Source organism: Oncorhynchus clarkii, chromosome 6 (genome assembly GCF_045791955.1).
Source record: "Oncorhynchus clarkii lewisi isolate Uvic-CL-2024 chromosome 6, UVic_Ocla_1.0, whole genome shotgun sequence".
Lineage (NCBI taxonomy): Eukaryota > Metazoa > Chordata > Actinopteri > Salmoniformes > Salmonidae > Oncorhynchus > Oncorhynchus clarkii.
In genome coordinates, this window is record NC_092152.1 from 85,516,934 (window position 1) to 85,537,671 (window position 20,738).

Here is a 20,738-nt window from a genome sequence, read left to right on the forward strand (position 1 = left end):
GCTATATACAGGAAGTACCAGGTAATAGCATGGCCATATACAGGAAGTACCAGGTAATAGCATGGCTATATACAGGAAGTACCAGGTAATAACATGGCTATATACAGGAAGTACCAGGTAATAACATGTCTATATACAGGAAGTACAAGTACTGAGGTAATAACATGGCTATATACAGGAAGTACCAGGTAATAACATGGCTATACACAGGAAGTACAAGTACTGAGGTAATAACATGGCTATATACAGGAAGTACCAGTACTGAGTCAATGTGCAGGGGTACGAGGTAGATAATAACATGGCTATATACAGGAAGTACCAGTACTGAGTCAATGTGCAGGGGTACGAGGTAATTGAGGTAGGTATGTACATATAACTAGGAATAAAGTGACTAAGCAACAGGAAAGGTAATAGACAGTAACAGCAGTATGCTGTAGGTAGGGGTAAAGGATAGATAATAGACAGTAACAGCAGTATACTGTAGGTAGGGGTAAAGGATAGATAATAGACAGTAACAGCAGTATACTGTAGGTAGGGGTAAAGGATAGGTAATAGACAGTAACAGCAGTATATTGTAGGTAGGGATAGATAATAGACAAGCGTCAGTGCAGATAGTCTGGGTAACTATTGGTCAACTATCTAACTAACTATTGATCAGTCTGATGGCTTGGAGGGAGAAGCTGTTCAGGGTCCTGTTGGCTCCAGACTTGGCGCTCCGGTACCGCTTGCCGTGCGGTAGCAGAGAGAACAGTCTATGGCTATAGGGTGGCTGGAGTCTTTGGCAATTTATAGGGCCTTCCTCTGACACCGCCTGATATAGAGGTCCTGGATGGCAGGAGGCTTGGCCCCGGTGAGGTACTGGGCCATACGCACTACCCTCTGTAGTGCCTTGGCCCCGGTGATGTACTGGGCCGTACGCACTACCCTCTGTAGTACCTTGGCCCCGGTGATGTACTGGGCCGTACGCACTACCCTTTGAAGCGCCTTGCGGTCGGAGGCCGAGCAGTTGCAATACCAGGCGGTGATGCTCTCGATGGTGGAGTTGTAAAACTTTTTGAGGATCTGAGGACACATGCCAAGTCTTTTCAGTCTCCTGAGGGGGAATAGGCTTTGTCGTGACCTGTTCATGACTGTCTTGGTGTGTTTGGACCATGATAGTTTGTTGGTGATGTGGACACCAAGGAACTTGAAGCTCTCAACCTGTTCTACTACTGCCCGGTTGATGAGAATGGGGGCGTGTGCTCGGTCCTCCTTTTCCTTTAGTCCACAATCATCTCCTTTGTCTTGATCACATTGAGGGAGAGGTTGTTGTCCTGGCACCACACGGCCACGTCTTTGACCTCCTTCCTATTGGCTGTCTCATCGTTGTCGGTGATCGGGCCTACCACTGTTGTGTCGTCGGCAAACTTAATGATGGTGTTGGAGTCGTGCTTGGCCACTCAATCATGAGTAAACAGGAAGTACAGGAGGGGACTAAGCACGCACCCCCGAGGGGCCCCTGTGTTGAGGATCAGTGTGGCAGATGTGTTGTTGCTTACCTTCACCACCTGGGTGCGGCCCATAAGGAAGTCCAGGATCCAGTTGCAGAGGGAGGTGTTTAATGCCAGGGTCTGAGCTTTGAGGGCACTATGGAGCTGTTGTCAGTGAACAGCATTCTCACGTAGGTGTTCCTTTTTGTCCAGGTGTTTTATTACATGGAACTAATGGGGATCCATAATAAACCCCAGGAAGAGTAGCTGCTACCTTGGCAACAGGAACTAATGGGGATCCATAATAAACCCCAGGAAGAGTAGCTGCTGCCTTGGCAGGAACTAATGGGGATCCATAATAAACCGCAGGAAGAGTGGCTGCTGCCTTGACAGGAACTAATGGGGATCCATAATAAACCCCAGGAAGAGTAGCTGCTGTCTTGGCAACAGGAACTAATGGGGATCCATAATAAACCCCAGGAAGAGTAGCTGCTGCCTTGGCAGGAACTAATGGGGATCCATAATAAACCCCAGGAAGAGTGGCTGCTGCCTTGACAGGAACTAATGGGGATCCATAATAAACCCCAGGAAGAGTTGCTGCTGCCTTGGCAACAGGAACTAATGGGGATCCATAATAAACCCCAGGAAGAGTAGCTGCTGCCTTGGCAACAGGAACTAATGGGGATCCATAATAAACCCCAAGAAGAATAGCTGCTACCTTGGCAACAGGAACTAATGGGGATCCATAATAAACCCCAAGAAGAGTAGCTGCTGCCTTGGCAGGAACTAATGGGGATCCATAATAAACCCCAGGAAGAGTGGCTGCTGCCTTGACAGGAACTAATGGGGATCCATAATAAACCCCAGGAAGAGTAGCTGCTGCCTTGGCATGAACTAATGGGGATCCATAATAAACCCCAGGAAGAGTAGCTGCTGCCTAGGCAGGAACTAATGGGGATCCATAATAAACCGCAGGAAGAGTAGCTGCTACCTTGGCAACAGGAACTAATGGGGATCCATAATAAACCCCAGGAAGAGTAGCTGCTGCCTTGGCAACAGGAACTAATGGGGATCCATAATAAACCACAGGAAGAGTAGCTGCTGCCTTGGCAACAGGAACTAATGGGGATCCATAATAAACCCCAGGAAGAGTAGCTGCTGCCTTGGCAACAGGAACTAATGGGGATCCATAATAAACCCCAGGTAGAGTAGCTGCTGCCTTGGCAACAGGAACTAATGGGGATCCATAATAAACCCCAGGAAGAGTAGCTGCTGCCTTGACAGGAACTAATGGGGATCCATAATAAACCCCAGGAAGAGTAGCTGCTGCCTTGACAGGAACTAATGGGGATCCATAATAAACCCCAGGAAGAGTAGCTGCTGCCTTGGCAGGAACTAAAGGAGATCCATAATAAACCCCAGGAAGTGTAGCTGCTGCCTAGACAGGAACTAATGGGGATCCATAATAAACCCCAGGAAGAGTAGCTGCTGCCTAGACAGGAACTAATGGGGATCCATAATAAACCCCAGGAAGAGTAGCTGCTGCCTAGACAGGAACTAATGGGGATCCATAATAAACCCCAGGTAGAGTAGCTGCTGCCTTGGCAACAGGAACTAATGGGGATCCATAATAAACCCCAGGAAGAGTAGCTGCTGCCTTGACAGGAACTAATGGGGATCCATAATAAACCCCAGGAAGAGTAGCTGCTGCCTTGGCAGGAACTAATGGGGATCCATAATAAACCCCAGGAAGAGTAGCTGCTGCCTTGGCAGGAACTAAAGGAGATCCATAATAAACCCCAGGAAGAGTAGCTGCTGCCTAGACAGGAACTAATGGGGATCCATAATAAACCCCAGGAAGAGTAGCTGCTGCCTAGACAGGAACTAATGGGGATCCATAATAAACCCCAGGAAGAGTAGCTGCTGCCTTGACAACAGGAACTAATGGGGATCCATAATAAACCCCAGGAAGAGTAGCTGCTGCCTTTGCAACAGGAACTAATGGGGACCCATAATAATCCCCAGGAAGAGTAGCTGCTGCCTTTGCAGGAACTAATGGGGATCCATAGTAAACCCAGGAAGAGTAGCTGCTGCCTTGGCAACAGGAACTAATGGGGATCCATAATAAACCCCAGGAAGAGTAGCTGCTGCCTAGACAGGAACTAATGGGGATCCATAATAAACCCCAGGAAGAGTAGCTGCTGCTTCTGTAAAAGCTAATGAGGATCCATAATAAACCCCAGGAAGAGTAGCCGCTGCTTCTGTAAAAGCTAATGAGGATCCATAATAAACCCCAGGAAGAGTAGCTGCAGCTTCTGTAAAAGCTAATGAGGATCCATAATAAACCCCAGGAAGAGTAGCTGCAGCTTCTGTAAAAGCTAATGAGGATCCATAATAAACAAATAAATATGGTTATTTAACAGTTAACTTTCTGTGGTTGTTGTTTTTTTGTTTGTTTGTTTTTTAAAGGTTGTTTAATGATTGTTGAATGGTTTTCTACAGACATTTGGTGAGAAGTTGCTGGGCGTATTCTCCTGGGTGATGCCCATCTCTGTAGCTCTGTCTACATTCGGAGGAATCAACGGCTATCTCTTCACTTCATCCAGGTACTAATAGTCTCATAATATAGTCAGTGGTTCTCAACCTCTCCTCAGGGGACCACCTCAATATAGTCAGTGGTTCTCAACCTCTCCTCGGGGGACCACCTCAATATAGTCAGCGGTTCTCAACCTCTCCTCGCCCCAATATAGTCAGCGGTTCTCAACCTCTCCTCGGGGGACCACCCCAATATAGTCAGCGGTTCTCAACCTCTCCTCGCCCCAATATAGTCAGCGGTTCTCAACCTCTCCTCGGGGGACCGCCCCAATATAGTCAGTGTTTCTCAACCTCTCCTCAGGGGACAGCCCCAATATAGTCAGTGGTTCTCAACCTCTCCTCAGGGGACCACCCCAATATAGTCAGTGGTTCTAAACCTCTCCTCAGGGGACCGCCCCAATATAGTCAGCGGTTCTCAACCCTCTCCTCATGGGACCACCCCAATATAGTCAGTGGTTCTCAACCTCTCCTCGGGGGAACGCCCCAATATAGTCAGCGGTTCTCAACACTCTCCTCGCCCCAATATAGTCAGTGGTTCTCAACCTCACCTCAGGGGACCACCCCAATATAGTCAGTGGTTCTCAACCTCTCCTCGGGGGAACGCCACAATATAGTCAGCGGTTCTCAACCTCTCCTCGGGGGACCGCCCCAATATAGTCAGCGGTTCTCAACCTCTCCTCAGGGGACCGCCCCAATATAGTCAGCGGTTCTCAACCTCTCCTCGGGGGACCACCTCAATATAGTCAGCGGTTCTCAACCTCTCCTCAGCGGGGACGCCCCAATATAGTAAGCGGTTCTCAACCTCTCCTCGGGGGACTGCCCCAATATAGTCAGCGGTTCTCAACCTCTCCTCGGGGGACCGCTCCAATATAGTCAGCGGTTCTCAACCTCTCCTCAGGGGGACCACCCCAATATAGTCAGTGGTTCTCAACCTCTCCTCAGGGGACCACTTCAATATAGTCAGTGGTTCTCAACCTCTCCTCGGGGGACCACCTCAATATAGTCAGCGGTTCTCAACCTCTCCTCGCCCCAATATAGTCAGCGGTTCTCAACCTCTCCTCGGGGGACCACCCCAATATAGTCAGCGGTTCTCAACCTCTCCTCGCCCCAATATAGTCAGCGGTTCTCAACCTCACCTCGGGGGACCGCCCCAATATAGTCAGTGTTTCTCAACCTCTCCTCAGGGGACAGCCCCAATATAGTCAGTGGTTCTCAACCTCTCCTCAGGGGACCACCCCAATATAGTCAGTGGTTCTAAACCTCTCCTCAGGGGACAGCCCCAATATAGTCAGCGGTTCTCAACCCTCTCCTCATGGGACCACCCCAATATAGTCAGTGGTTCTCAACCTCTCCTCGGGGGAACGCCCCAATATAGTCAGCGGTTCTCAACACTCTCCTCGCCCCAATATAGTCAGTGGTTCTCAACCTCACCTCAGGGGACCACCCCAATATAGTCAGCGGTTCTCAACCTCTCCTCGGGGGACCGCCCCAATATAGTCAGCGGTTCTCAACCTCTCCTCAGGGGACCGCCCCAATATAGTCAGCGGTTCTCAACCTCTCCTCGGGGGACCACCTCAATATAGTCAGCGGTTCTCAACCTCTCCTCAGCGGGGACGCCCCAATATAGTAAGCGGTTCTCAACCTCTCCTCGGGGGACTGCCCCAATATAGTCAGCGGTTCTCAACCTCTCCTCGGGGGACCGCTCCAATATAGTCAGCGGTTCTCAACCTCTCCTCAGGGGGACCACCCCAATATAGTCAGTGGTTCTCAACCTCTCCTCAGGGGACCACCTCAATATAGTCAGTGGTTCTCAACCTCTCCTCGGGGGACCACCCCAATATAGTCAGCGGTTCTCAACCTCTCCTCAGGGGGACCGCCCCAATATAGTCAGCGGTTCTCAACCTCTCCTCGGGGGACCACCCCAATATAGTCAGAGGTTCTCAACCTCTCCTCGCCCCAATATAGTCAGCGGTTCTCAACCTCTCCTCGGGGGACCACCTCAATATAGTCAGCGTTTCTCAACCTCTCCTCACCCCAATATAGTCAGCGGTTCTCAACCTCTCCTCGGGGGACCGCCCCAATATAGTCAGCGGTTCTAAACCCTCTCCTCGGGGGACCACCCCAATATAGTCAGCGGTGCTAAACCTCTCCTCGGGGGACCACCCCAATATAGTCAGCGGTGCTAAACCTCTCCTCGGGGGACCACCCCAATATAGTCAGTGGTTCTCAACCTCTCCTCAGGGGACCACCCCAATATAGTTAGCGGTTCTCAACCTCTCCTCGGGGGACCGCCCCAATATAGTCAGCGGTTCTCAACACTCTCCTCGCCCCAATATAGTCAGTGGTTCTCAACCTCTCCTCGGGGGAACGCCCCAATATAGTTAGCGGTTCTCAACCTCTCCTCGGGGGACCGCCCCAATATAGTCAGCGGTTCTCAACACTCTCCTCGCCCCAATATAGTCAGTGGTTCTCAACCTCTCCTCGGGGGACCACCCCAATATAGTCAGCGGTTCTCAACCTCTCCTCGGGGGACCACCCCATTATAGTCAGTGGTTCTCAACCTCTCCTCGGGGGACCACCCCAATATAGTCAGTGGTTCTCAACCTCTCCTCGGGGGACCACCCCAATATAGTCAGTGGTTCTCAACCTCTCCTCGCCCCAATATAGTCAGCGGTTCTCAACCTCTCCTCAGGGGACCGCCCCAATATAGTCAGCGGTTCTCAACCTCTCTTCAGGGGACCACCCCAATATAGCCAGCGGTTCTCAACCTATCCTCGCCCCAATATAGTCAACGGTTCTCAACCTCTCCTCGGGGGACCACCCCAATATAGTCAGCGGTTCTCAACCTCTCCTCGGGGGACCACCCCAATATAGTCAGCGGTTCTCAACCTCTCCTCGGGGGACGACCCCAATATAGTCAGCGGTTCTCAACCTCTCCTCGCCCCAATATAGTCAGCGGTTCTCAACCCTCTCCTCGCCCCAATATAGTCAGCGGTTCTCAACCTCTCCTCGGGGGACCACCCCAATATAGTCAGCGGTTCTCAACCTCTACTCGCCCCAATATAGTCAGCGGTTCTCAACCCTCTCCTCGCCCCAATATAGTCAGCGGTTCTCAACCTCTCCTCGAGGGACGACCTCAATATAGTCAGCGGTTCTAAACCTCTCCTCGGGGGACCACCTCAATATAGTCAGCGGTTCTCAACCTCTCCTCAGGGGAACGCCCCAATATAGTCAGCGGTTCTCAACCTCTCCTCGGGGGACCACCCCAATATAGTCAGTGGTTCTCAACCTCTCCTCAGGGGACCACCCCAATATAGTCAGCGGTTCTCAACCTCTCCTTGGGGGACCACCCCAATATAGTCAGCGGTTCTCAACCTCTCCTTGGGGGACCACCCCAATATAGTCAGCGGTTCTCAACCTCTCCTTGGGGGACCACCCCAATATAGTCAGCGGTTCTCAACCTCTCCTCGGGGGACCGCCCCAATATAGTCAGCGGTTCTCAACCTCTCCTTGGGGGACCACCCCAATATAGTCAGCGGTTCTCAACCTCTCCTTGGGGGACCACCCCAATATAGTCAGCGGTTCTCAACCTCTCCTTGGGGGACCACCCCAATATAGTCAGCGGTTCTCAACCTCTCCTTGGGGGACCACCCCAATATAGTCAGCGGTTCTCAACCTCTCCTCGGGGGACCGCCCCAATATAGTCAGCGGTTCTCAACCTCTCCTCGGGGGATCACCTCAATATAGTCAGCGTTTCTCAACCTCTCCTCACCCCAATATAGTCAGCGGTTCTCAACCTCTCCTCACCCCAATATAGTCAGCGGTTCTCAACCTCTCCTCAGGGGGACCACCCCAATATAGTCAGCGGTTCTCAACCTCTCCTTGGGGGACCACCCCAATATAGTCAGCGGTTCTCAACCTCTCCTCGGGGGATCACCTCAATATAGTCAGCGTTTCTCAACCTCTCCTCACCCCAATATAGTCAGCGGTTCTCAACCTCTCCTCACCCCAATATAGTCAGCGGTTCTAAACCTCTCCTCAGGGGAACGCCCCAATATAGTCAGCGGTTCTCAACCTCTCCTCAGGGGAACGCCCCAATATAGTCAGCGGTTCTCAATCTCTCCTCGGGGGACCGCCCCAATATAGTCAGCGGTTCTAAACCTCTCCTCGCCCCAATATAGTCAGCGGTTCTCAACACTCTCCTCGCCCCAATATAGTCAGCGGTTCTTAACCTCTCCTCGGGGGACCACCCCAATATTGTCAGTGGTTCTCAACCCTCTCCTCAGGGGAACGCCCCATTATAGTCAGCGGTTCTCAACCTCTCCTCGGGGGACCGCCCCAATATAGTCAGCGGTTCTCAACCTCTCCTCGGGGGATCGCTCCAATATAGTCAGCGGTTCTCAACCTCTCCTCAGGGGGACCGCCCCAATATAGTCAGCGGTTCTCAACCTCTCCTCGGGGAACCACCTCAATATAGTCAGTGGTTATCAACCTCTCCTCGGGGGACAGCCCCAGTATAGTCAGTGGTTCTCAACCTCTCCTCGGGGTACCACCCCAATATAGTCAGCGGTTCTCAACCCTGTCCTCGGGGGACCACCCCAATATAGTCAGCGGTTCTAAACCTCTTCCTCGGGGGACCACCTCAATATAGTCAGCGGTTCTCAACCTCTCCTCGGGGGACCACCCCAATATAGTCAGCGGTTCTCAACTTCTCCTCAGGGGACAGCCCAAATATAGTCAGCGGTTCTCAACCTCTCCTCGGGGGACCGCCCCAATATAGTCAGCGGTTCTCAACCTCTCCTCAGGGGACCACCCAAATATAGTCAGCGGTTCTCAACCTCTCCTCGCCCCAATATAGTCAGCGGTTCTCAACCTCTTCCTCGGGGGACCACCTCAATATAGTCAGCGGTTCTCAACCTCTCCTCGGCCCAATATAGTCAGCGGTTCTCAACCTCTCCTCGCCCCAATATAGTCAGCGGTTCTCAACCTCTCCTCGGGGGACCGCCCCAATATAGTCAGCGGTTCTCAACTTCTCCTCAGGGGACAGCCCCAATATAGTCAGCGGTTCTCAACACTCTCCTCGCCCCAATATAGTCAGCGGTTCTCAACCTCTCCTCGGGGGACCGCCCCAATATAGTCAGCGGTTCTCAACCTCTCCTCGGGGGACCGCCCCAATATAGTCAGTGGTTCGCAACCTCTCCTCGGGGGACCACCTCAATTTTTTTTTATTTTTTTTATTTTACCTTTATTTAACCAGGCAAGTCAGTTAAGAACAAATTCTTATTTTCAATGACGGCCTGGGAACAGTGGGTTAACTGCCTGTTCAGGGGCAGAACGACAGATTTGTACCTTGTCAGCTCGGGGGTTTGAACTCACAACCTTCCGGTTACTAGTTCAACGCTCTAACCACTAGGCTACCCTGCCGCCCAGTGGTTCTCAACCTCTCCTCGGGGGACCACCCCAATATAGTCAGTGGTTCTCAACCTCTTCCTCGGGGGACCACCCCAATATAGTCAGCGGTTCTCAACCTCTTCTCGGGGGACCACCTCAATATAGTCAGTGGTTCTCAACCTCTCCTCGGGGGACCACCCCAATATAGTCAGTGGTTCTCAACCTCTTCCTCGGGGGACCACCCCAATATAGTCAGCGGTTCTCAACCTCTTCTCGGGGGACCACCCCAATATAGTCAATGGTTCTCAACCTCTCCTCAGGGGACAGCCCCAATATAGTCAGTGGTTCTCAACCTCTCCTCGGGGGACCACCTCAATATAGTCAGTGGTTCTCAACCTCTCCTCAGGGGACCACCCCAATATAGTCAGCGGTTCTCAACCTCTCCTCGGGGGACCACCCCAATATAGTCAGAGGTTTTCAACCTCTCCTCGGGGGACCGCCCCAATATAGTCAGCGGTTCTAAACCTCTCCTCGAGGGAAAGCCCCAGTATAGTCAGCGGTTCTAAACCTCTCCTCGGGGTACCGCCCCAATATAGTCAGCGGTTCTCAACCTCTCCTCGGGGGACCACCCCAATATAGTCAGCGGTTCTAAACCTCTCCTCGGGGTACCGCCCCAATATAGTCAGCGGTTCTAAACCTCTCCTCGGGGTACCGCCCCAATATAGTCAGTGGTTCTCAACCTCTCCTCAGGGGACCACCTCAATATAGTCAGTGGTTCTCAACCTCTCCTCGGGGTACCGCCCCAATATAGTCAGTGGTTCTCAACCCTCTCCTCAGGGGACCACCCCAATATAGTCAGCGGTTCTCAACCCTCTCCTCAGGGGACCACCTCAATATAGTCAGCGGTTCTCAACCCTCTCCTCAGGGGACCACCCCAATATAGTCAGCGGTTCTCAACCCTCTCCTCAGGGGACCACCCCAATATAGTCAGCGGTTCTCATACTCTCCTCGCCCCAATATAGTCAGCGGTTCTCAACCTCTCCTCGGGGTACCACCCCAATATAGTCAGCGGTTCTCAACCTCTCCTCAGGGGACCGCCCCAATATAGTCAGCGGTTCTCAACCTCTCCTCAGGGGACCACCCCAATATAGTCAGTGGTTCTCAACCTCTCCTCGGGGGACCACCCCAATATAGTCAGTGGTTCTCAACCTCTCCTCGGGGGACCCCCCCAATATAGTCAGCGGTTCTCAACCTCTCCTCGCCCCAATATAGTCAGCGGTTCTCAACCTCTCCTCGGGGGACCACCTCAATATAGTCAGTGGTTCTCAACCTCTCCTCGCCCCAATATAGTCAGAAGTTCTCAACCTCTCCTCGGGGGACCGCCCCAATATAGTCAGCGGTTCTGAACCTCTCCTCGGGGGACCACCTCAATATAGTCAGCTGTTCTCAACCTCTCCTCGCCCCAATATAGTCAGCGGTTCTCAACCTCTCCTCACCCAATATAGTCAGCGGTTCTCAAACTCTCCTCAGGGGACAGCCCCAATATAGTCAGTGGTTCTCAACCTCTCCTCGGGGGGCCACCCCAATATAGTCAGTGGTTCTCAACCTCTCCTCGGGGGACCACCCCAATATAGTCAGCGGTTCTCAACCTCTCCTCGGGGGACCGCCCCAATATAGTCAGCGGTTCTCAACCCTCTCCTCGCCCCAATATAGTCAGCGGTTCTAAACCTCTCCTCGGGGGACCACCCCAATATAGTCAGCGGTTTTCAACCTCTCCTCGGGGGACCGCCCCAATATAATCAGCGGTTCTCAACACTCTCCTCGGGGTACCACCCCAATATAGTCAGTGGTTCTCAACCTCTCCTCAGGGTACCACCCCAATATAGTAATCGGTTCTAAACCTCTCCTCAGGGGAACGCCCCAATATAGTCAGCGGTTCTCAACCTCTCCTCAGGGGACCACCCCAATATAGTCAGTGGTTCTCAACCTCTCTTCAGGGGACCACCTCAATATAGTCAGCGGTTCTCAACCCTCTCCTCAGGGGACCACCTCAATATAGTCAGCGGTTCTCAACCCTCTCCTCAGGGGACCACCCCAATATAGTCAGCGGTTCTCAAACTCTCCTCGCCCCAATATAGTCAGCGGTTCTCAACCTCTCCTTCGGGGTACCACCCCAATATAGTCAGCGGTTCTCAACCTCTCCTCGGGGGACCACCCCAATATAGTCAGTGGTTCTCAACCTCTCCTCGGGGGACCACCCCAATTTAGTCAGTTGTTCTCAACCTCTCCTCGGGGGACCCCCCAAATATAGTCAGCGGTTCTCAACCTCTCCTCGCCCCAATATAGTCAGTGGTTCTCAACCTCTCCTCAGTGTACCACCCCAATATAGTAATCGGTTCTAAACCTCTCCTCAGGGGACAGCCCCAATATAGTCAGCGGTTCTCAACCTCTCCTCGGGGGACCACCTCAATATAGTCAGCGGTTCTCAACCTCTCCTCAGGGGACCGCCCCAATATAGTCAGCGGTTCTCAACCTCTCCTCGGGGTACCGCCCCAATATAGTCAGCGGTTCTCAACCCTGTCCTCGGGGGACAGCCCCAATATAGTCAGCGGTTCTCAACACTCTCCTCGGGGGACCACCCCAATATAGTCAGCGGTTCTCAACCTCTCCTCAGGGGACCACCTCAATATAGTCAGTGGTTCTCAACCTCTCCTCGCCCCAATATAGTCAGCGGTTCTCAACCTCTCCTCAGGGGAACGCCCCAATATAGTCAGCGGTTCTCAACCTCTCCTCGGGGGACCACCTCAATATAGTCAGCAGTTCTCAACCCCCTCCTCGCCCCAATATATTCAACGGTTCTCAACCTCTCCTCAGGGGACCACCCCAATAAAGTCAGCGGTTCTCAACCTCTCCTCTCCCCAATATAGTCAGTGGTTCTCAACCTCTCCTCGGGGGACAGCCCCAATATAGTCAACGGTTCTCAACCTCTCCTCGGGGGACCGCCCCAATATAGTCAGCGGTTCTCAACCTCTCCTCGAGAGACCGCCCCAATAACGGCAGCGGTTCTCAACCTCTCCTCAGGGGACCACCCCAATATAGTCAGCGGTTCTCAACCCTCTCCTCAGGGGACCGCCCCAATATAGTCAGTGGTTCTCAACCCTCTCCTCGCCCCAATATAGTCAGCGGTTCTCAACCTCTCCTCGGGGGACCGCCCCAATATAGTCAGCGGTTCTCAACCTCTCCTTGGCCCAATATAGTCAGCGGTCCTCAACCTCTCCTCGGGGTACCGCCCCAATATAGTCAGCGGTTCTCAACCTCTCCTCGAGGTAAAGCCCCAGTATAGTCAGCGGTTCTAAACCTCTCCTCGGGGTACCGCCCCAATATAGTCAGCGGTCCTCAACCTCTCCTCGCCCCAATATAGTCAGTGGTTCTCAACCTCTCCTCGGGGGACCACCCCAATATAGTCAGCGGTTCTCAACCTCTCCTCAGGGGACCACCTCAATATAGTCAGTGGTTCTCAACCTCTCCTCGCCCCAATATAGTCAGCGGTTCTCAACCTCTCCTCGCCCCAATATAGTCAGTGGTTCTCAACCTCTTCCTCGGGGGACCACCCCAATATAGTCAGCGGTTCTCAACCTCTTCTCGGGGGACCACCCCAATATAGTCAGTGGTTCTCAACCTCTCCTCGGGGGACCACCCCAATATAGTCAGAGGTTTTCAACCTCTCCTCGGGTGACCGCCCCAATATAGTCAGTGGTTCTCAACCTCTCCTCGCCCCAATATAGTCAGCGGTTCTCAACCTCTCCTCAGGGGAACGCCCCAATATAGTCAGCGGTTCTCAACCTCTCCTCGGGGGACCACCTCAATATAGTCAGCAGTTCTCAACCCCCTCCTCGCCCCAATATATTCAACGGTTCTCAACCTCTCCTCAGGGGACCACCCCAATAAAGTCAGCGGTTCTCAACCTCTCCTCTCCCCAATATAGTCAGTGGTTCTCAACCTCTCCTCGGGGGACAGCCCCAATATAGTCAACGGTTCTCAACCTCTCCTCGGGGGACCGCCCCAATATAGTCAGCGGTTCTCAACCTCTCCTAGAGAGACCGCCCCAATAAAGGCAGCGGTTCTCAACCTCTCCTCAGGGGACCACCCCAATATAGTCAGCGGTTCTCAACCCTCTCCTCAGGGGACCGCCCCAATATAGTCAGTGGTTCTCAACCCTCTCCTCGCCCCAATATAGTCAGCGGTTCTCAACCTCTCCTCGGGGGACCGCCCCAATATAGTCAGCGGTTCTCAACCTCTCCTTGGCCCAATATAGTCAGCGGTCCTCAACCTCTCCTCGGGGTACCGCCCCAATATAGTCAGCGGTTCTCAACCTCTCCTCGAGGTAAAGCCCCAGTATAGTCAGCGGTTCTAAACCTCTCCTCGGGGTACCGCCCCAATATAGTCAGCGGTCCTCAACCTCTCCTCGGGGTACCGCCCCAATATAGTCAGCGGTTCTCAACCTCTCCTCGGGGGACCACCTCAATATAGTCAGCTGTTCTCAACCTCTCCTCGGGGGACCACCCCAATATAGTCAGCGGTTCTCAACCTCTCCTCGGGGGACCACCTCAATATAGTCAGTGGTTCTCAACCTCTCCTCAGGGGACCACCCCAATATACTCAGCGGTTCTCAACCCTCTCCTCAGGGGACCACCTCAATATAGTCAGCGGTTCTCAACCTCTCCTCAGGGGACCGCCCCAATATAGTCAGCAGTGCTCAACCTCTCCTCGCCCCAATATAGTCAGCGGTTCTCAACCTCTTCCTCGGGGGACCACCTCAATATAGTCAGTGGTTCTCAACCCTCTCCTCGGGAGACCGCCCCAATATAGTCAGCGGTTCTCAACCTCTCCTCGGGGGACCACCTCAATATAGTCAGTGGTTCTCAACCTCTCCTCAGGGGACCACCCCAATATAGTCAGCGGTTCTCAACCCTCTCCTCAGGGGACCACCTCAATATAGTCAGCGGTTCTCAACCTCTCCTCAGGGGACCGCCCCAATATAGTCAGCGGTTCTCAACCTCTCCTCGGGGGACCGCCCCAATATAGTCAGCGGTTCTCAACCTCTCCTCGGGGGACCGCCCCAATATAGTCAGTGGTTCTCAACCTCTCCTCGCCCCAATATAGTCAGTGGTTCTCAACCTCTTCCTCGGGGGACCACCCCAATATAGTCAGCGGTTCTCAACCTCTTCTCGGGGGACCACCCCAATATAGTCAGTGGTTCTCAACCTCTCCTCGGGGGACCACCCCAATATAGTCAGAGGTTTTCAACCTCTCCTCGGGGGACTGCCCCAATATAGTAAGTGGTTCTCAACCTCTCCTCGCCCCAATATAGTCAGCGGTTCTAAACCTCTCCTCAGGGGACCGCCCCAATATAGTCAGCGGTTCTAAACCTCTCCTCAGGGGACCGCCCCAATATAGTCAGCGGTTCTCAACCTCTCCTCAGGGGACCGCCCCAATATAGTCAGCGGTTCTCAACCTCTCCTCAGGGGACCACCCCAATATTGTCAGTGGTTCTCAACCTCTCCTCAGGGGACCACCTCAATATAGTCAGCGGTTCTCAACCTCTCCTCGCCCCAATATAGTCAGTGGTTCTCAACCTCTCCTCGGGGGACCACCCCAATATAGTCAGCGGTTCTCAACCTCTCCTCAGGGGACCACCTCAATATAGTCAGTGGTTCTCAACCTCTCCTCGCCCCAATATAGTCAGCGGTTCTCAACCTCTCCTCGCCCCAATATAGTCAGTGGTTCTCAACCTCTTCCTCGGGGGACCACCCCAATATAGTCAGCGGTTCTCAACCTCTTCTCGGGGGACCACCCCAATATAGTCAGTGGTTCTCAACCTCTCCTCGGGGGACCACCCCAATATAGTCAGAGGTTTTCAACCTCTCCTCGGGTGACCGCCCCAATATAGTCAGTGGTTCTCAACCTCTCCTCGCCCCAATATAGTCAGCGGTTCTCAACCTCTCCTCAGGGGAACGCCCCAATATAGTCAGCGGTTCTCAACCTCTCCTCGGGGGACCACCTCAATATAGTCAGCAGTTCTCAACCCCCTCCTCGCCCCAATATATTCAACGGTTCTCAACCTCTCCTCAGGGGACCACCCCAATAAAGTCAGCGGTTCTCAACCTCTCCTCTCCCCAATATAGTCAGTGGTTCTCAACCTCTCCTCGGGGGACAGCCCCAATATAGTCAACGGTTCTCAACCTCTCCTCGGGGGACCGCCCCAATATAGTCAGCGGTTCTCAACCTCTCCTCGAGAGACCGCCCCAATAAAGGCAGCGGTTCTCAACCTCTCCTCAGGGGACCACCCCAATATAGTCAGCGGTTCTCAACCCTCTCCTCAGGGGACCGCCCCAATATAGTCAGTGGTTCTCAACCCTCTCCTCGCCCCAATATAGTCAGCGGTTCTCAACCTCTCCTCGGGGGACCGCCCCAATATAGTCAGCGGTTCTCAACCTCTCCTTGGCCCAATATAGTCAGCGGTCCTCAACCTCTCCTCGGGGTACCGCCCCAATATAGTCAGCGGTTCTCAACCTCTCCTCGAGGTAAAGCCCCAGTATAGTCAGCGGTTCTAAACCTCTCCTCGGGGTACCGCCCCAATATAGTCAGCGGTCCTCAACCTCTCCTCGGGGTACCGCCCCAATATAGTCAGCGGTTCTCAACCTCTCCTCGGGGGACCACCTCAATATAGTCAGCTGTTCTCAACCTCTCCTCGGGGGACCACCCCAATATAGTCAGCGGTTCTCAACCTCTCCTCGGGGGACCACCTCAATATAGTCAGTGGTTCTCAACCTCTCCTCAGGGGACCACCCCAATATACTCAGCAGTGCTCAACCTCTCCTCGCCCCAATATAGTCAGCGGTTCTCAACCTCTCCTCAGGGGACCGCCCCAATATAGTCAGCAATGCTCAACCTCTCCTCGCCCCAATATAGTCAGCGGTTCTCAACCTCTTCCTCGGGGGACCACCTCAATATAGTCAGTGGTTCTCAACCCTCTCCTCGGGGGACCGCCCCAATATAGTCAGCGGTTCTCAACCTCTCCTCGGGGGACCACCTCAATATAGTCAGTGGTTCTCAACCTCTCCTCAGGGGACCACCCCAATATAGTCAGCGGTTCTCAACCCTCTCCTCAGGGGACCACCTCAATATAGTCAGCGGTTCTCAACCTCTCCTCAGGGGACCGCCCCAATATAGTCAGCGGTTCTCAACCTCTCCTCGGGGGACCGCCCCAATATAGTCAGCGGTTCTCAACCTCTCCTCGGGGGACCGCCCCAATATAGTCAGTGGTTCTCAACCTCTCCTCGCCCCAATATAGTCAGTGGTTCTCAACCTCTTCCTCGGGGGACCACCCCAATATAGTCAGCGGTTCTCAACCTCTTCTCGGGGGACCACCCCAATATAGTCAGTGGTTCTCAACCTCTCCTCGGGGGACCACCCCAATATAGTCAGAGGTTTTCAACCTCTCCTCGGGGGACCGCCCCAATATAGTAAGTGGTTCTCAACCTCTCCTCGCCCCAATATAGTCAGCGGTTCTAAACCTCTCCTCAGGGGACCGCCCCAATATAGTCAGCGGTTCTAAACCTCTCCTCAGGGGACCGCCCCAATATAGTCAGCGGTTCTCAACCTCTCCTCAGGGGACCGCCCCAATATAGTCAGCGGTTCTCAACCTCTCCTCAGGGGACCACCCCAATATTGTCAGTGGTTCTCAACCTCTCCTCAGGGGACCACCTCAATATAGTCAGCGGTTCTCAACCTCTCCTCGCCCCAATATAGTCAGTGGTTCTCAACCTCTCCTCGGGGGACCACCCCAATATAGTCAGCGGTTCTCAACCTCTCCTCAGGGGACCACCTCAATATAGTCAGTGGTTCTCAACCTCTCCTCGCCCCAATATAGTTAGCGGTTCTCAACCTCTCCTCGCCCCAATATAGTCAGTGGTTCTCAACCTCTTCCTCGGGGGACCACCCCAATATAGCCAGCGGTTCTCAACCTCTTCTCGGGGGACCACCCCAATATAGTCAGTGGTTCTCAACCTCTCCTCGGGGGACCACCCCAATATAGTCAGAGGTTTTCAACCTCTCCTCGGGTGACCGCCCCAATATAGTCAGTGGTTCTCAACCTCTCCTCGCCCCAATATAGTCAGCGGTTCTAAACCTCTCCTCAGGGGACCGCCCCAATATAGTCAGCGGTTCTAAACCTCTCCTCAGGGGACCGACCCAATATAGTCAGTGGTTCTCAACCTCTCCTCGGGGGACCGCCCCAATATAGTCAGCGGTTCTCAACCCTCTCCTCAGGGGACCACCTCAATATAGTCAGTGGTTCTCAACCTCTCCTCGGGGGACCACCTCAATATAGTCAGAGGTTTTCAACCTCTCCTCGGGGGACCGCCCCAATATAGTCAGTGGTTCTCAACCTCTCCTCGCCCCAATATAGTCAGCGGTTCTAAACCTCTCCTCGAGGGACCACCCCAATATAGTCAGTGGTTCTCAACCTCTCCTCGGGGGACCACCCCAATATAGTCAGTGGTTCTCAACCTCTCCTCAGGGGACCACCTCAATATAGTCAGTGGTTCTCAACCTCTCCTCGGGGTACCGCCCCAATATAGTCAGCGGTTCTCAACCTCTCCTCGGGGGACCACCCCAGTATAGTCAGCGGTTCTCAACCCTCTCCTCGCCCCAATATAGTCAGTGGTTCTCAACCTCTTCCTCGTGGGACCACCTCAATATAGTCAGTGGTTCTCAACCCTCTCCTCGGGGGACCGCCCCAATATAGTCAGCGGTTCTCAACCTCTCCTCGGGGGACCACCTCAATATAGTCAGTGGTTCTCAACCTCTCCTCAGGGGACCACCCCAATATAGTCAGCGGTTCTCAACCCTCTCCTCAGGGGACCACCTCAATATAGTCAGCGGTTCTCAACCTCTCCTCAGGGGACCGCCCCAATATAGTCAGCGGTTCTCAACCTCTCCTCGGGGGACCGCCCCAATATAGTCAGCGGTTCTCAACCTCTCCTCGGGGGACCGCCCCAATATAGTCAGTGGTTCTCAACCTCTCCTCGCCCCAATATAGTCAGTGGTTCTCAACCTCTTCCTCGGGGGACCACCCCAATATAGTCAGCGGTTCTCAACCTCTTCTCGGGGGACCACCCCAATATAGTCAGTTGTTCTCAACCTCTCCTCGGGGGACCACCCCAATATAGTCAGAGGTTTTCAACCTCTCCTCGGGGGACCGCCCCAATATAGCAAGTGGTTCTCAACCTCTCCTCGCCCCAATATAGTCAGCGGTTCTAAACCTCTCCTCAGGGGACCGCCCCAATATAGTCAGCGGTTCTAAACCTCTCCTCAGGGGACCGCCCCAATATAGTCAGCGGTTCTCAACCTCTCCTCAGGGGACCGCCCCAATATAGTCAGCGGTTCTCAACCTCTCCTCAGGGGACCACCCCAATATTGTCAGTGGTTCTCAACCTCTCCTCAGGGGACCACCTCAATATAGTCAGCGGTTCTCAACCTCTCCTCGCCCCAATATAGTCAGTGGTTCTCAACCTCTCCTCGGGGGACCACCCCAATATAGTCAGCGGTTCTCAACCTCTCCTCAGGGGACCACCTCAATATAGTCAGTGGTTCTCAACCTCTCCTCGCCCCAATATAGTCAGCGGTTCTCAACCTCTCCTCGCCCCAATATAGTCAGTGGTTCTCAACCTCTTCCTCGGGGGACCACCCCAATATAGTCAGCGGTTCTCAACCTCTTCTCGGGGGACCACCCCAATATAGTCAGTGGTTCTCAACCTCTCCTCGGGGGACCACCCCAATATAGTCAGTGGTTCTCAACCTCTCCTCGCCCCAATATAGTCAGTGGTTCTCAACCTCTCCTCAGGGGACCACCTCAATATAGTCAGTGGTTCTCAACCTCTCCTCGGGGTACCGCCCCAATATAGTCAGCGGTTCTCAACCTCTCCTCGGGGGACCACCCCAGTATAGTCAGCGGTTCTCAACCCTCTCCTCGCCCCAATATAGTCAGTGGTTCTCAACCTCTTCCTCGGGGGACCACCTCAATATAGTCAGTGGTTCTCAACCCTCTCCTCGGGGGACCGCCCCAATATAGTCAGCGGTTCTCAACCTCTCCTCGGGGGACCACCTCAATATAGTCAGTGGTTCTCAACCTCTCCTCAGGGGACCACCCCAATATAGTCAGCGGTTCTCAACCTCTCCTCGGGGGACCGCCCCAATATAGTCAGTGGTTCTCAACCTCTCCTCGCCCCAATATAGTCAGTGGTTCTCAACCTCTTCCTCGGGGGACCACCCCAATATAGTCAGCGGTTCTCAACCTCTTCTCGGGGGACCACCCCAATATAGTCAGTTGTTCTCAACCTCTCCTCGGGGGACCACCCCAATATAGTCAGAGGTTTTCAACCTCTCCTCGGGGGACCGCCCCAATATAGTAAGTGGTTCTCAACCTCTCCTCGCCCCAATATAGTCAGCGGTTCTAAACCTCTCCTCAGGGGACCGCCCCAATATAGTCAGCGGTTCTAAACCTCTCCTCAGGGGACCGCCCCAATATAGTCAGCGGTTCTCAACCTCTCCTCAGGGGACCGCCCCAATATAGTCAGCGGTTCTCAACCTCTCCTCAGGGGACCACCCCAATATTGTCAGTGGTTCTCAACCTCTCCTCAGGGGACCACCTCAATATAGTCAGCGGTTCTCAACCTCTCCTCGCCCCAATATAGTCAGTGGTTCTCAACCTCTCCTCGGGGGACCACCCCAATATAGTCAGCGGTTCTCAACCTCTCCTCAGGGGACCACCTCAATATAGTCAGTGGTTCTCAACCTCTCCTCGCCCCAATATAGTCAGCGGTTCTCAACCTCTCCTCGCCCCAATATAGTCAGTGGTTCTCAACCTCTTCCTCGGGGGACCACCCCAATATAGTCAGCGGTTCTCAACCTCTTCTCGGGGGACCACCCCAATATAGTCAGTGGTTCTCAACCTCTCCTCGGGGGACCACCCCAATATAGTCAGTGGTTCTCAACCTCTCCTCGCCCCAATATAGTCAGCGGTTCTAAACCTCTCCTCAGGGGACCGCCCCAATATAGTCAGCGGTTCTAAACCTCTCCTCAGGGGACCGCCCCAATATAGTCAGTGGTTCTCAACCTCTCCTCGGGGGACCGCCCCAATATAGTCAGCGGTTCTCAACCCTCTCCTCAGGGGACCACCTCAATATAGTCAGTGGTTCTCAACCTCTCCTCGGGGGACCA

General features: G+C 53.6%; 1 protein-coding gene across 1 annotated transcript in view; it reads left to right on the top strand.

Moving 5' to 3' along the window:
- Positions 1-20,738, top strand: part of LOC139412270 (asc-type amino acid transporter 1-like) — an 88,318-nt gene that overhangs the window by 44,406 nt on the left and 23,174 nt on the right. The window contains exon 7 of the mRNA XM_071159111.1: positions 3,972-4,075. Within this exon, the coding sequence (XP_071015212.1) occupies positions 3,972-4,075 (104 nt within the window). The remainder of the gene's footprint in view (positions 1-3,971; positions 4,076-20,738) is intronic.